Source organism: Elephantulus edwardii, unplaced genomic scaffold (genome assembly GCF_000299155.1).
Source record: "Elephantulus edwardii isolate Elephantulus edwardi_28Jun2011 unplaced genomic scaffold, EleEdw1.0 scaffold00003, whole genome shotgun sequence".
Classification (NCBI taxonomy): domain Eukaryota; kingdom Metazoa; phylum Chordata; class Mammalia; order Macroscelidea; family Macroscelididae; genus Elephantulus; species Elephantulus edwardii.
The window spans coordinates 862,116-877,785 of NW_006399753.1; the positions used below are offsets into that span (position 1 = coordinate 862,116).

The 15,670-nt window shown below is 62.5% G+C and overlaps 1 protein-coding gene across 1 annotated transcript in view; it reads left to right on the forward strand.

Annotated features, from left to right (window-relative positions):
- Positions 1–6,197: 6,197 nt before the first annotated feature.
- Positions 6,198–15,670, forward strand: part of PLEC (plectin) — a 36,414-nt gene continuing 26,941 nt past the window's right edge. Inside the window, exon 1 of the mRNA XM_006879426.1 lies at positions 6,198–6,735. Within this exon, the coding sequence (XP_006879488.1) occupies positions 6,198–6,735 (538 nt within the window). The remainder of the gene's footprint in view (positions 6,736–15,670) is intronic.

The window sequence follows — 15,670 nt, forward strand, 5'->3', positions numbered from 1 at the left end:
AGGGCTGTTGTACATAGGGTCACTATGAGTCGCAAACGACTCGACGGCACATAACAACAACAGAAAAAATCAGAAGATGTGTTGCATTGAGAAAATCTCCAAAGAGTTAGGAGCAAGTATGTCAGTTTAAAGACTAAGGCTTGCCTGATCCAAGCCATGATACTTTCATTTGTTTGCTGTGCATCTGGAAGTCGGACAGTGAATAAGGACAAAAGGAGAAGAACTGATTCCTTTAAGCTGTAATGTTGGAGAAGAGTACTAAACATACCGTAGACTGCCAAAGGAACAACTAGATCTTGGAGAAAGTACAGCTGGCTCCTTAGAGGTGAGGGTGGTGAAACTGTCCCATCCTTTGGACGTGTTGTCAGGACGGGCCGTCCGTGGAGAGAGACATCATTCTGGGGAAGGTGGAGGGTTAGAGGAGAAGACAACCCTCGACAAGATGGATTGATAGATACAGTGACTGGGCTCGAGAAGACAGCACAGGATAGGGTCAGGTTCAGAGCTGTTGTTCATAGAGTCTCTGGGCGTCATAGCCCACCTGATGGCAACCAGCAGCACCACTGTTCTACCGGAGAGAAATGAGGCCACTCCTGCCAGCTTTCCACCCTGTCAGGCCTGTTGGAAAGAGCTCTGGCGGTGTCTGGAGGGAGCTGAGCCAGTCCCACCACTCTGCATGTTGAATCCACGACAAAGTCTGAGGAGGAAGATGGGTGAGCCCCTGGCTCGGAAACTGCTGGGGGTCAGTGAGGAGGCAGTTCCTGCTAGAACCTGCACGGCTCCTCCCCCATTCTTAGACGGATTGGAAGTGACTAGAATGGAGACACTTTGGAATCAGTTTGGAGTTTGGGTTTTCGGTCAGGCAACAGGGTCTCATCTCAGAGATCTTTAGCTCATCTCCCCTGAAAAGACACGCGTTCTGGAAAGGTCACCATCATGGGCAACAGGCACGTGGGTGGTCATTTCTGGAAATGTGTCCATCTGATGTGGCCGTCCAATTTCCCTGCTGTAGTTGCTTCATGTCATGTCAGACCTCTGCCTCTTTGTTTTGTGCTTATTTGTAAAATGTGTATGGGTCTGTCCGTGTGCTGTACAGAGTTAACTCGTGGTTGCTGGGATGCTGAACACTGTGACACTGATGTGTCAAATGTAATAAGAGTTATCCAAGGTGGACAGTGTTTGGTGGAGCAGGAGTGGTATCCACTTCTGAAATAGCTTGCCTCTGGAAACCCTCTGAACTTGGAGAAACGACAAAAGTTATAAAAGTGTTCAAGCCTTTCATTCATAGGGTCGCTATGAGTTGTCTACAACTCGACGGCACTTGACAGCCTTGAGCTGGGCAGAGTGTAAGTTGAGTGCTTAACCTTTTGGGCCAGTAAGGGTCCCCTTTGCCCTTCCTATACTCACCTTTCATTACCTTAAAGTCAGCTTCTCAGGAAATTCAGTTTGAGGCGATTCAGAAAAAGAGAACCAGCATTGTTTTTTTGAACTTATTTTTTAGTGAGTTTCCCACAATATTTACATCTGTTTATTTAAATATTTCAGTTTCATCTGAAGTTTAGTCAAATGATATGAGGCAGCTCTGGTGGTCTGTTGGATAAGGAGTTGCCCTGCCAACCAAAAGGCAGGTGGTTTGAACCCATCAGCAGCTCTGTACGTGAAAGACGGGCAGTCTCTCGTGGGATTTACAACCTCTGGAGACACACTGGAGGGTCAGCTACAAATCCGTTCTGACTCTAAGGCACACAGTAACAAAAATAATATAGTACCGGCTTGTGGGGTGTCTCCTGTGGTTTGAAACTACCAGCAGCTTCAAGTGTGAAAGCTGGCCCGTCTCCTCCCAGGAGATTCCCAGCCATGGAAGCTGCTGGGTGAGAGGGCCCAGGACCAGCTGGAGAAGTGAGTCTGAGTTCTTGTGAGGTGGTGCTCTTCACTTAGAGCTAAATTCAGAAAAACCGATTAACTCCTTGGTGCCTCGTGGCCTGCGTGTGTGCAGAGTTGTGTCTGTGGAGTGCCTCCAGTAGACTAGACCCACACTCTTCTGCGCTAATGCATCACTTAGGGGTTTCATTCGGGAAAGAACAGTTCAGTAGAAACGACCCACACGGTTCCCTTTTCACCCTAACTATCACTTCCCCAGAGTCTGGCCGCTGGTCTTTTCCTTAACCCATGCCAGTGCCAAGTCTCGGGAGTATGGAGTTGTTGTGAGGTGAGGCCCAGAATTGCCGGTGGGCTGGCACCTGACTTTTCTCTGTGCCATTCACTGGCTGTCACCCTCGCTTTGAACCCTATCTTGGAACTGGTACAGCACAGGTCTTCTTATGGCCCAAGTGGCTTGGCCAGGGTGGGGGGAAGGGGTGATAGTGGTGAGACTGAGTAGGATGACCTGCCCAGCACTGCCCAGTACAGCAGTCTTACTGGAATGAGGCCCAGGCACCCTCAGACATCCTTGTACCACTTTCTGTGGCTCTGGCAAGGGTCAAAGCTGTCCACCTCCCGGCGCTGACCTTAGTGGCTAGGAAGGAGCCACCCAGTGGTTCTGGCGTAAATGTGGCCAGCCTGGAACAGTGGTGGCCAACATGATTGGGATGTAAGACTGTAGACTGGTAACAGGGCTTAGGGAGGCCTGAGAGTGACTGTGGATTTCTGATCTGCGTGCTGGACAGTAGATGGTGCCCCAGAGGTAAAATCCTGGGAGCAGTGAGGAGTCCGGTCAGGTGAGCCCAGCCGCAGAGGCTGGTGGGAAAGGGGGGGTGTCCTGTGTGATTTGGAAGCTGTCAGCACAGAGGGCGTCCACCCAAGTGTCTGTGATGTGACTTGATGGAAAGGGGGGCAAGACTGTGGGTGGGCGGGGCGAGGCTCAGGCTAGGCGGCCAGCCAGCTGGTACAGGTGCACCCCTCAGGCCATTGAGGTGACATCTCGTGGTGAGAGAGGGGCCACAGGGACTGCAGAGTAGGGTGGGGTCAGCACACGGATCTGGCCTGGCCGAAGGCTGTAGTCCGAGGGGCCTGGTGTGCAGAAGCTGTGTCTGGGAAGTGGTGCGTGGCCTGGGAGCATGCGCCCAGGCTGGCCTGTGGCCTGTGCATTGATCGGCTGAAGCTCCGCCCCTGGCCGGGCAAACCCCGCTCCGCCCCTGTGGCCCTTCCCCCAGGCTGCGGCACGAGCGGGTGGTGCGGTGAGGGGCTGGTCGCTGCTTGGTGGCCTCGAGGCCGCTCGCAGGTCCTGGTGGAGACATGGACCCCTCGCGAGCCATCCAGCACGAGATTAGCTCTCTCAAAGGTACTGGCCGGGGCCTGGGGTGCGTGGACCACGCTTGACCTCCAGTTGGTGCAGCCCCCACTGGGTGCTGGCCGAGTCTGCTGGGATGCAGAGGTGGAGCGGCTGGGCGCACGGTCAGTCTGCGTGGTCCCCCGGCGCGGAGGCGCAGGGCTGCACCGGCCAGTCTGCGGGGTCCCCTGGAGCAGAGGTGCAGGGCTGCACCGGTCAGTCTGCGGGGCCCCTCTGCTCGGAGGCTCAGGGCTGCACCGGTCAGTCTGCGGGGCCCCTCTGCTCCCCTCTGCTCGGAGGCTCAGGGCTGCACCGGTCAGTCTGCGGGGCCCCTCTGATCGGAGGCTCAGGGCTGCACCGGTCAGTCTGCGGGGCCCCTCTGCTCCCCTCTGCTCGGAGGCTCAGGGCTGCACCGGTCAGTCTGCGGGGCCCCACCGCGGCTCTGCGGCCTCGCGGCGTGTCGGGGGCGGGGCGGGCTGCAGCGCCAGGGGCGGGGCGGAGGGAGAAGCGCGGCCTTTAAGCAGTCAGCGTTTCCTGGGGCCGTGGACGCCGGGCTTTGCTTCTGCAGCCCTAGGCTGTTGAGCTTGGGCAAAACCCCGGGGTTTGCAGCGCAGAGGCAGAGGCGCCAGGCGGGCTGGTTCTGGCCAGTCCACACTACGGTTCTTTGTCCTGGGTGGGGGGCTGCTCCAGGGCCGCGACTAGTTACCCTGGAAACCCAGTGAGGCCTAGAGTCAGCCGGCGCTGAATCAGCAACTGTGGCTGCGGCTCGGAGGGGGGCGCATGCCGCCGGGAGGGGGGGGAGGGAGCTGCGGGCAGGGAATGTCCCGCCCTGGCTCCTGCCTGCCCTTCCTCCCTCTGCAGAGCTGGAAAGGAAGGGGGTTTCCCGCCAAGCCCCGCCCTCGTGGGAGCGAGTGCTGCCTCGCCTGCACTGATGGGTGGGGGGTGGCCCGCATGGGTGAACTCTAAGGGCGGGGGCTGGGGCAGGGACCGTGTTCGGGTCTGTGCAGCAGAAAGCCCTGGGCCATGGGCATGGTCTAAGATAATGTAGGAGCGCTGTTGATCTGATGGGAGAATCCTCTGCTAGATGTCGTGCATGTGTGGGATGGGCATGGGATGAAGTCCTGCAGAGGAGTGAGTGTAGAGCAAAGGCCAGAGTGGAAGGCGCTGGGAGGTGGACAGGGGTAGGGCAGCCCAGGAGGTCAGTGTGTGAGGACTGAGATGTGGGCCAGGAGAGTGGGGTCTTTGGCTCAAAAGTGGCCAGACTGTCTGTCTGCATGCGCAGCTGATTTTAATCTCAAAGTCACCATGGTGTTGGCCTGGGGGCCCAAGTAAACTGCAACTCGGGCCTCCGGGTGGGCTCTGCTGGACACGTGGGTGTGGCTGCTGCCCATTCGCCTCTGGCCTCCCAGAGCTGGCCTCCTGCGCTGGCTGCTTTCCCAGGCAGTCAGCCTAACAGTCAAGGGGTGGGGCGGTGGGGCAGGCGCTGGCAGGGAACTGGCCAGGCGGGAGGGTGGTGGGAGTTGCTGAGCCAGCCTGCCCTTTCTCTCTCTCTCCCCCTCTCCTTGTCTTTCTCTCTGTGTCTGTCTGTCTCTCTTTTTTGTGTCTGTCTCTCTCCCCCTCTCCCTTGTCTCTCTCTCTGTGTCTGTCTCTCTCTTGTCTGTCTCTGTCTCTCTCTCTCTGTGTCTATCTCTCTCTTGTCTATCTCTGTCTCTCTCCTTCCCTCTCCCTGGCTCTATTTGGAGTCACAGGCGCTGCCATGGTGATAACCCTATAAAGTCGCTCCCACACCACAGCTGCCTGATCTGGCCTAGCCCGGGATCCCCCGCCCTATTTATAACTAGTTCCCTAGTGTGTAGAGCTTGGTGGGAATGGGTGTGTCCAGCTGTGGTAGTGGTAGGCACATCCTGGCGGGAGTAGCTTGCCATAGCCTGGGAAGAGTTGGTTTAGGAGAGCACCTTCAGAATATAAATTGGAACCTCTGTGTGGGGGTGCCCATGGGTGTGGCCCCCACGTGGACTGCAGCCTTTCCTTGCCTGTGGCACTTCCTTTTGCCCATCCTTCCCCTTTGGGTGTGGGCCCCCTGTGCTGGGAATGCCTGTCCCTCTGTGTGTATTGGGGCACTAGCCCTGGTGGCAGCTGAAACTCTGGTCTCTGACAGCTGCCTGGAGGGGGATGGTGGAGGCCCTGAGTGGAGCTTCTCCCCCCTCCCGGCCCCCCTTCCAGGGGTGCTGTACCCAGGATGCCTGGCACAAGTGTTAAACCAGGCCAGGTGCTTGGGGGCACTTTGCCTCCCTTCTTCCTGCCCAGTTCAGCTGTCCACCTGCAGCTGCTCCTGTCTGTCTCCTCAGACCTCAGCCTTCAGGACCCCCACTTCACCCCCTTGAATCTCTGCCCTCTGATCCAGAGTCAGCCCTGCTGCCTGGGCATCCCTTCCTCTTCAGCGAGCCCCTCAAGGCCTGAAAGCACCCCCAGACTTGAAACACCCCCCACGATTCCTGCCCCTACCCCTTCCTGCCTCTTTTTCTTTGCATTCTTCACGTCCCCCTTCCCAGTCATTGTCCACCTCATCCCTGTCCTAGACTTGGAACCTTGAAGGACGAGTTTAGAAAGTGATGTCATTTCTGCCATTAGGCCCTGGGCCCTGGAGGGGAGAGGGCCAGCTGTGGGGGCTGCAGCCATGAGGCGCCCCTCGTCTGTGGCGATGGTGTGGGTGGGCGGGGCCGCTGGGTGCTGAGTCAGAGGGGCCGGCCTGGGGCGGGCTGGAGGCCGGCGGGCGGGCAGGATCGAGCGGCCGCGGAGCTCAGAGCCCAGTCCTCACCCTCGCGCTGCGCCCGGCCTGCTCGCCCCTGCCCGCCACGCGCCTGGCCCCACGCCGCCCGCGCTCCGTGCCCAGCCCAGCTCCCGCACGCTCACTCGCCCGGTCGTAGCCATGGTGGCTGGCATGCTCATGCCGCTGGACCAGCTGCGGGTCATCTATGAGGCTCTCTTCCGCGAGGGCGTGATGGTGGCCAAGAAGGACCGGCGACCCCGCAGCCTGCATCCCCACGTGCCTGGCGTCACCAATCTGCAGGTTATGCGCGCCATGGCCTCCCTGCGGTCGCGGGGTCTGGTGCGGGAGACCTTCGCCTGGCGTCACTGCTATTGGTACCTCACCAACGAGGGGATTGCCCACCTGCGCCAGTACCTGTGCCTGCCGCCAGAGATCGTGCCAGCGTCCCTGCAGCGCGTGCGGCGGCCGGTCGCCATGGCAACGTCCCCGCGCCGCAACCCCCACGTGCAGGCTGTGCAGGGCCCCCTGAGCTGCCCACCCAAGCGGGGGCTGCTTCCCGCACAGGACCTCGCCAGAGAGGAGCGCCGGGCCTACCGCCGGAAGGAGCCTGAGGAGGGGGTGCCTGAGCCCCTCGTAGTGCCTGTCACTGCCCCTGGGACGCTGGCACCGCCCGGCCCAGAGCCTGTCCCAGCCACAGGTCAGCTGCGCCCTGGCCCAGGCCGGTAGGGTGGGAGTGGGTGCGTGCTGGGCCGCGGGGACCCCAGCCTCTCCTGAGATTGCAGTCTGCTCAGGCTGACAGGTGCAGCTGTTTCTCCAGACACTGGGTGCTCAGGGCCTTGGGGTGCTCAGGCCATGGAGGGCTCCCCACCAGCCCATCTTGGGCGCCCGGGTGGGGGCGGGGCAGCAGGTAGGCGTGGCAGGGTCAGCTGGCCTTGGGGAGGCCCTTCCCCGGTGCCTCTGTTGAACTCCACCTTCTGGTGCGGTGGCCTGGCTGCCCAGGGGCCTCTGCGCAGGCAGGGCCAGAGGGTCACCATGCTTCAGTTGTCCAGCGTGTGAGGGGACCACCGCGTGTTCTGTGGACGGCTTAGACCTTGTCAGAGGTGTGAGCACCACCATGCGATCTGACTGGGCGATGCTGGGCCGGTGGGTGGGCCGAGGCCAGGCGTACTGGATCTGGGCAGGGGTCAAGGTGGACCCCTGCCCACGTGGGAGCTGCTCCGAGAGAGAGGCCGCGGCTGAGCGAGGCCCCTGGATCTCTGGTACCCCTCTTGTGGGTAGACAGGTGCCGTGTGACCTGAGGCTTCGGCAGTTCCTGGGGAAACCAAGCAGGGGGCTTGGGACAGGGCTGGCTGGGAGGGGTGTGCAGGGTGTGGCAGGTGGAGGGGGCTCTCAAGTGCAGGTTCCAGGCTGGGGTGTAGCCACATGCAGCTGGAGTCTGGCTGCCATGATATGCTTGGCCTGCATGGGCTGCAGTAGGGCCCCCAGGGAGGGGTCAGGGGACCTTAGGCTAGAAGGACACCTCTGACTTTGTAAAACGTGGGCTCGCTGTGTCCCCTTGAGCACCAGAGGGCCGGGGGACCTAGTCAGTGACCAGATTGGTTTCCCTCTGCCGCTGCCTAGGGTCAGGGTTTCAGCCCAGTCTCTTGCCCTCCCTTCCTTGCATCCTTCCTTTTCCTGGTCCAGTTGGGCGGGCAGTTTGCAGCTGGGAGGGGGCAGGGTGTGGTCGGGGTGGCAGAGCCTCAGGCCCCCCCCCCAGGGTGACTCAGTCCTCCCTTCCCTGCGTGGCTGTGGCGGCTAGGAGTTTCCAACCGGAAGTGAGCTCCAGCTCTCAGCTGAGTCAGGCGGCTCTCTCCCCAAGACCCCTCCTGTGGGGGGTCTCCCTCCTGCGGACCCCCTCGTTCATGTCACCTCTCTCAGAGCCCCTTCCTCAGAAACCCCCTCCATCAGACCCCCTCCCACAGACCCCCCCCTCAAGCCCCTCTCTCAGAGCCCTCTCCTTTGGGCCCCTTCCCTGGACTCCCCTCCTGTGGGCTTCCCTTCCTGTATAGCCCCTCCCGTGGGGTTCTCTGTGGACTCTGCACTTACAGTCTTCTCTGTCTCAGAATCCCCCTGTCTGTACCCCTGTAGGCTTCCTTCCCTGGGCTCACCTCTCTCAGATCCTCTTCCTCTGTTTGGGTGCCCCCCGGGCTGTGGGCTCCCCTCCCTCAAAACCCCCTCCTGTACCCCTCTCCCCGCCTTTTGCTCCAGTAGAGGCTGGCAGGCCTAGGAGACTCAGCCTCTGGGCATGAGGACATGAGCTGGGCGAGGCCCGAGATCGAGACCCAGCAGGACAGAGAACTGGGTGGTTAGGGGCAGTGCAGCTCTGTGTGGGGGAGGCTGCACGAGGTCATACATGTGTACACTGCGAATAACACAGCTTCCCAGGGTCAACACCCACAACAAACCAGAAGTGTGTAGTGTGGTGCCCTCAGGCCCGTGTCAGCATGGATTTCTGCAACACACTTCTGTGAACACTTTGCGGGGTCCTCTGCCCGCATTAGGGCCCTCCACCCCAGCTGGCTGTTTGTGGCTGTCCAGGATTTGCAGACGTGTGATTTTGCACTTTTGGGAAATCTCTGCAGGACGGGAGGGGTTGAGGGAACCAAGGGAAATGTGCTTTTTCACACGGGCCTGTGAGCAGTTGTGCCCCCGGCCTACGAGGAGTTCCCACAACCTACGAGGGGTCTGCCCAGCCTATGAAGAGTTCCCTCAGTCTATGAGGAGCCCCCCCAGGCCATGAGGAGCCCCCCCAGTCTATGAGGAGCCCCCCAGCCTATGAGGAGCCCCCCCAGGCCATGAGGAGCCCCCCAGGCCATGAGGAGTCCCCCCAGTCTATGAGGGATCCACCCAGCCTACGAAGGGTCCACTCAACCTACAAGGAGTCCCCCCCCAGCCTCTGAGGAGCCCCCCAGCCTCTGAGAAGCCCCCCAGCCTATGAGGAGCCCCCAACCTATGAGGAGCCCCCCAACCTATGAGGAGCCTCCAACCTATGAGGAGCCCCCCCTAGCCTACCAGGAGTTCCCCATGGCAGCAGTTTGATTTTGGTGTCAGGACTATTCCTGCAGCTCTCTGGGGGTGCTCTGTGGGGGGGTGTGGGTTAGGACACCCTCAGGGCCAGGGTCTGGGTTGGGGGTGCTGGAGCCATGCTGGTGTGGGACACAGACTGGGACCTTGATGTGGCATGTTTGCCTGGCAGTCTCTTGGGGTGTCAAGACAGAGGGGTGCTCTCCCTCATGGCCATGTGGAGAGGCTGCTGGGCACTTGCCTGGAATGTGAGGTGGGGGCCTCATGGCCAGGCCAGTGGAGCCTGTGGAGGGCCCTTCAGAGGGAAGGGGAGCGCACTAGGTGGGTCAGGCAGCGAGGAAAGGCTGGTGGACCCTAGGGGCTGGGGGTGTTGGTCAGAGGCCGCTGCTCTACTAGCTGTTCCTGGCCATGCTGACCCCCCGGTCCAGTGCCTCTGACTAAGGGGCTGGGTGGGGAGGCGGGAGCCAGCACCCTCCCTCCTGCCTCCCGCCCTCCCTCCTTCCTGCCTTCTCTTCCTCTCTGCCTGCTGGGCTGTGGGCTGTGGACAGCAGGTCTTCTCTGGCGCCATGGACCAGTACAGCATGGAGGAGCTCATTCAGCTGGGCCAAGGTGGACCTTCAGCTGGGTGGGGACCAGGGCCCAGGAGCAGTGGCTGGGTCGGGCGCGGCAGGGCTTGAGGGGGCTGGTCCACCTGTATGCTGCCCTCACGCCCTTTTGGCTGAAGCTCGCGGTACAGGGGAGCATTGCTCCACTGAGCCCCTCGGTGTGTCTGGCAGCAGGGTAGGGTTTCTGAGACATGGGAGTGGGGGGTCTGTGAGGTAGTCGAGGGGTGTCTGCTGCCATGAGGGCACTCTTGCCCCTTGGGCACGCCCTCTGAGTCACTGGCTCCTGGGTGCGTCTTCTAGTGCACAGAGAGGGCCAAGGCTGGTGCCTGCTTGGTTGGCTGTGCCCCTTGATTTTGTTTGAGCAGTGACCTCTCTGGCTGGCTCTAGGTCTTGGGTCTGTTTGGGAGCAACGCATGTCCCTAACCTTCAGGGCTGCCCACTGCCCACGGCAGGCCAGATTCCTTGGGAGATTAGTTTCTGAAGGGTGGGGTTGGAGAATGTGAGCCCTCTCCTCACTGCTGCATGGACTCTGTGTCCCACAGGGCAGTTGGGAAGTCCTCGCTGAGCCGCTCACCATGCCTGAGCTGCTTTTGCATCTGAAATGACTGAGCTGGACTGGACGCTAGCAAGTGACAAGCCAGTCTGCGATTGCCAGGCCTTTGTTCTGTGCTGCTCTGAGGCTGGTGCTGAGTGCTTTGGCCGCTTCCCACTCGGGACCTGAGGGCTGGGAGGTGCTGTTGGTTGCAGTGGGGCTGTTCTGACTCCCGCAACACTCTCCTGTTTTCAAGGCTGTGAACTTTCGGAAGCAGATCGCCGTGTCTTTATTCTGAGGGACCTCTGGGTAGCAGCCAGCGTGTTAACTGCCTGCCCACCCAGGGGATGCTGTGGGCTTTCACAGGGCTACAGTCAGGTTCTCTTAGAACAAGCCAGGATTGTGCTGGGCACACAAGAAGTGCTACTAAACAAATGGTCAGCACGATACCTGCTTGACTGTCCACCGTGGAGGCCTATTGGAGTTTGTCTGCGCAGGCTCTGGGGCAGGCACTTGGCAAAGAGGACAGAACTGTGACCGCCTCCCCATCCTGTCCTTGGTCTGCTGGTACAGGATGTGATATGGATTTGCCTGCTAAGAGGCTTCCGACCCCCAATTCTGCAGGCCCGACCAGATGGGGTCTGGGTGGGCCAACACCAGCTCTCTCCCTGGCCAGGAGAGGCCCTGGGAGACCAGTGCTGCTAGGGGAGGGGGTAGTTCCGCCCATGGGTGGGTGCTCTGTGGCCTGAGCTTCAGTTTTGGGTAGCTGGGTCACTGGCCAGCAGCCTGACCTTGGGGAAGCTGGACGATCCATCCTGGAACCAGGTGTGGTGCTGAGTGAGGTGTGCAGGGCCTTCTGGGGGAAGGGTGACAAGAGTCCACTGTGGTGTCACAAAGTGCCCCCAGGGGTGAGGCAGTGACCCCACAGGGGAGCACATTTCTCAGGTTCCTGGGGCCGCTGTCCACTCTTATTAGAATCTTGGGTGGGAGCCTGGGGGTGTCAGGTGGCACTGCCCAACGGGACCTGGACGGCCCGCACGTCATGTTCTAAGTCTGGACAGATGACGCCCTGCTCACCCTCCATGGATATTTATAGCCCCCCGGCCCCCTGCCCACCCCTCCCCCCGGCACAGGCTCTGTGCTGACAGGCGGTGCTGCCCTCCTCCCGTGCCCGCTGCTGCTCCCAGCTCACCGGCTCCTCCAAGGGCCTGTGACCCTCCCCACACCCCTTGCCCATTCCCTGTCCGGCCTGTGGGCTTGCACTGCTGTCCCCAATGAAGATCGTGCCTGGTAGGTGGGCTCCCTGTGGCAGCAATCAGGGGCCTGTGCTGGGGGGGCCCGCTCTGTGCCTTGTCTCCCGTACATGGCTGCGTCCTGGGGCATTGTCCCTAGCTCTTCTTGGTCCCTGTCCGAGCTCCCATGGCTTGTGTGACCCTTTGGTGGGTGCTGAGAATCTTGGTGTTTGTATGACGGTGGTTGGCCAGACGCAAGCCGGGGTGGGGGTGGGGCTGGTGACGGCCTGGACACTGGCATCCGCCCAGTGCCTGGCACCTGTCACTAGAGGACACCCTGAGAGGCGGAGTGGGGTGCTCGGCATTGCTATACCTCTCCCTGTGGTGGGGACAGTGGGGAGGACCCAGAGGCCCTCAAGGCAGGGCTGGAGGTCTGGGGGTTTGTGTAGGCCACAGCCCCTCAGGCCCCTCCTCCCCGCGGGTTAATGCTTCTGATGATTTGAGCTGCTGTCCTGCACTGGGACAGCTGAGCTACCAGGAGGGGAGACGGGTGGGGAGCGGTGCCGGAGGAGGCGGCGGGCAGGCCACAGCTCTGTGGGGGAGGGCGGAGGGCGCGGCAGAGCGGCGGGGGGGGGGGGCCTCGCTCGCACTTTGCAGGGAGAGGGCAGCTCGCCGCCAGCTGGGCGGTGCACACAGACCGGGGCGCACCGGGGCGGCGCCGCTTGCTCTGCCCGGCTCGCTCATGCCCGGCGGCCATGGAGCCTTCTGGTAACCTCTTTCCCTCCCTGGTGGTCGTGGGCCATGTTGTCACCCTGGCCGTTGTGTGGCACTGGCGCCGGGGGCGCCAGAAGGCGCAAGACGAGCAAGGTAAGCACTGCGGTCACGGTCACGGCCACGGCCCGCTGCCTCTGACGCGGGCCCGGGGCGGGGCGGGCCAAGGGGCCGCCTCCCTCCCGCCCACTGCAGCCCCATGCCCTCCCCTCCCCGTGTCTCCTAACAGCCGCCTGTGTTTGGCAAAGTGTGGGGGTCACCCTACCTTGGAGCCTGTGGGAACCCCTTGCTTGGGCAGTGGGCTCTGAGGGGACCTGGGCAGTGCAGGAGCGCACCTCACTTCCCGCAGGCCAGCCCCCAACCCTGAACGGGGTGAGCGCAGGTGAATGTCAACACAGCCTGACAGGTGCCAGGCGCACATCCCGGACCAGTCCTGCTGGGATGGGCACGGGGAGGGTGCCGAGGTCCCTGGTGTCTTCCGTGGGCCCTGGGGTGCACAGGCGGTCGGGCTTGGAGTCGCCTGCCCCTGGGACAGCTTTGGGGCCCCGCGCAGGCTGACGTGACGTCCGTCAGCATAGGACATGGCCCTGTCCTGCGAGGGCTCGGAGTGCAGGCGGCAGGCGAGGGTTCCCTGGTGGGGTTGCTGTGTCACGGCTGCCCTATGGTCTGGGGGCGGAGTCAGAATGGGTGTGACCTGGTGAGGGTTCAGGCGGGTGACTCAGCTGTGGACGCTGCCTGCTCGCCCACAATCCTGGCTGGGAGGAAAGGCCCTCCTGCCTGCCCACCCCATGTGAGGATGTGCTTTTCCCCCCCAGCCTCCGCCCACGTGCCAGGCTTCTACGCCATTGACATGGTTATTCGGGACACCACCTTGGCAAGTCCCCCTGCCATCTTGTCCTGGTTCCTGCTGGGGGCCCCCCTCTCCGGCCTGGGACCCATTTTCTCGACTCTGCCCTCCTCTCCTGGGCGGCCTCCGCGCCCGACGGCTCCTCCCCGCTCCGGGTGCCCCTCTTCCGGCTCCAGGGCGGCCTCTGCGCTCGAAGACCCCCTCCCAGCAGGCAACTTGGAGGCCACTCTATTTCTTGGCTTGGCGTCCCTGGGGGACCAGCCTCTGGCTGGTCCTGGGGCGGGGCGGGGCGGGGCGCGGGGCGGGCCCAGGGGCAGGTTCTTCGGGTCCTGCTGGCGGCTGGGGGGAGGATGCGGTGAGCCAGCGACAGCTCCCCGGAACGCGCGCCTCCGAGCCTCCGCCTGCCCCGGCACCGTGCTCATGGCCGCGGCCTGGACATGGGGGGCGGGGGACGCCTTTGCCTCGCAGAGGGAGGTCGTGCTGGAGCGTCTGTGCTGGCTGGACGGGGGCTGCGAGTGGGCCCGCAGGGGCTACCTGTACCGGCAGCTGTGCTGCGTAGGTGGGTGTGCTGGAGCAGGGGGGCGGGCTCGCTGGAGATGGGGGCTGCGCCCAGGTGTGGCCCCGCCTCCGCGCCGCGGAAGCACCTGAGAAGGGGGCTGGGGGTGTGGGAAGAAGGCGCTCCGCCCCTCTTTTCCGTTGTCTCTCTCGGCCAGCCTAGTCTTGGTATCCCTTCCTGACTGAACTTCCGCGGTGGGATGCGGCTCGGTGGGGAGGGCTCCAGGCCCTGCCCTGGGGAGCACTCCTGAGCTGTGGGAGCATACTCTCTGTTCTAGTGCACATCCCAGGTCGTCCTCCACCAGCTTTAGCTGGCATGTTTGTACAAGGGGCGTTGACGCTCCTCAGAGAGCCATGGCCACCTCTGTCCCTTGGGGGCCCCTGGGCTGTCATGTGGGACCCTGGGAAGGGTTAGCAGAAGGTACAGTGCCAGCTGAAGGCTAGCAGTCAATGAGGAGTGGACTTGGGCGGTGGGGCCGGACGTCTGCTGGCTGGAGGGTCTGAATAATATGGGGCTTCCCCCGCTGGAGCAGGAGCCAGGGCTGTGAGAGCGGTTGCTGCCCCGCCCGCGCTGGTGGGGTGGTTAGGCAGGATCTTGAGGCAGCTGGTAGCAGGGAAGGCTGGGGCCTGCGCTGGGACTCCCCCAAGGCCTGGCCAGGCCCAGCTTTTCCTGGAGGCCCTGGGCTCTTCCTGGTTTGTCCTGGGAGTCTGGTCTCCCTCTTTAGAGTGACAGCCACCCTCCCCTTGTTCTATTCCAGCTGGCTGAGCACCTGCCTACAAGTTGAAATCAGGTTGAGGGCCATGCAAAGAGTGAGGACAGAGGAGCTCACCACTATTGGGGTGTGGAGGCTACACCTGGGTCCCCGCCACTTGTGAGGGCCCTGGCTGGGGAGGGGGCATAAGGTGGACCCAGACCAGGGAGGGGAGGGGGAGTGTATGGGGGCTCTAACTGGGGATAGGGAATAAGGGGGCACCGGCTGGGGAGGGGGTGTAGGGGGGTATTTACCTGTGAGGGAGTGTAAAGGTGCACCAACCATGGAGTGGGTATAGGGGGCACGACCAGCAGAGGAGGGGACATAAGGGGGACACCACCCGTGGAGGGGGCATAAGGGGGCACCGGCTGAGGAGGGGTTATAAGAGAGTGCTGGCGGGGGAGGGACATGAGGGGGCACCAGGGAGGGGCTGTAAGGTCAGCCCTGGCTGGGAAGAGGCAGTAAAATTGATGCTGGCTGGGAGGGGGTGGGTGTAAAGTGGGTGTTGGTTGGGGAGAGGGTGTAAGATGGGCCCCCGGCCATGGAGGGGATGTAGGACAAGCTGGCCATGGATGGGTGTAGGGGCGCCGGCTAGAGAGGGGTGTAGGGAATCCTGGCCGTGGAGGGGGTGTAAGGTGGACCCTAGCCAGTGAGTGTGTAGGAGCTGTGGAGGGTGTAGGACCCCCAAGTCGGGGAGGGGGTAGGACCCCCACCATGGAGGGTGTAGGGTCCCCGTTGGAGAGGGTGTAGGATCCCTGCCATGGAGAGTGGACACCCTGTCGGAGAGGATGTGGGGTCCCCGTCGTGGAGGGTGTGGGACCTCCGTCGTGGAGGGTGTAGGGTCCCCATCGTGGAGGGTGTGGGGTCCCCCGTCGGGGAGGGTGTGGGGTCCCCCGTCGTGGAGGGTGTGGGACCCCCGTCGTGGAGGGTGTGGGACCTCCGTCGTGGAGGGTGTGGGACCTCCGTCGTGGAGGGTGTAGGGTCCCCCGTCGTGGAGGGTGTGGGGCCCCCGTTGGGGAGGGTGTGGGGCCCCCGTTGGGGAGGGTGTGGGACCCCCGTCGTGGAGGGTGTGGGGCCCCCGTCGGGGAGGGTGTGGGACCCCCGTCGTGGAGGGTGTGGGGTCCCCGTCGTGAAGGGTGTAGGACCCCCGTCGGGGAGGGTGTGGGGTCCCCGTCGGGGAGGGTGTGGGACCCCCGTCGGGGAGGGTGTGGGGTTCCCGTCGTGGAGGGTGTGGGACCCCCGTCGTGGAGGGTGTGGGACCTCCGTCGTGGAGGG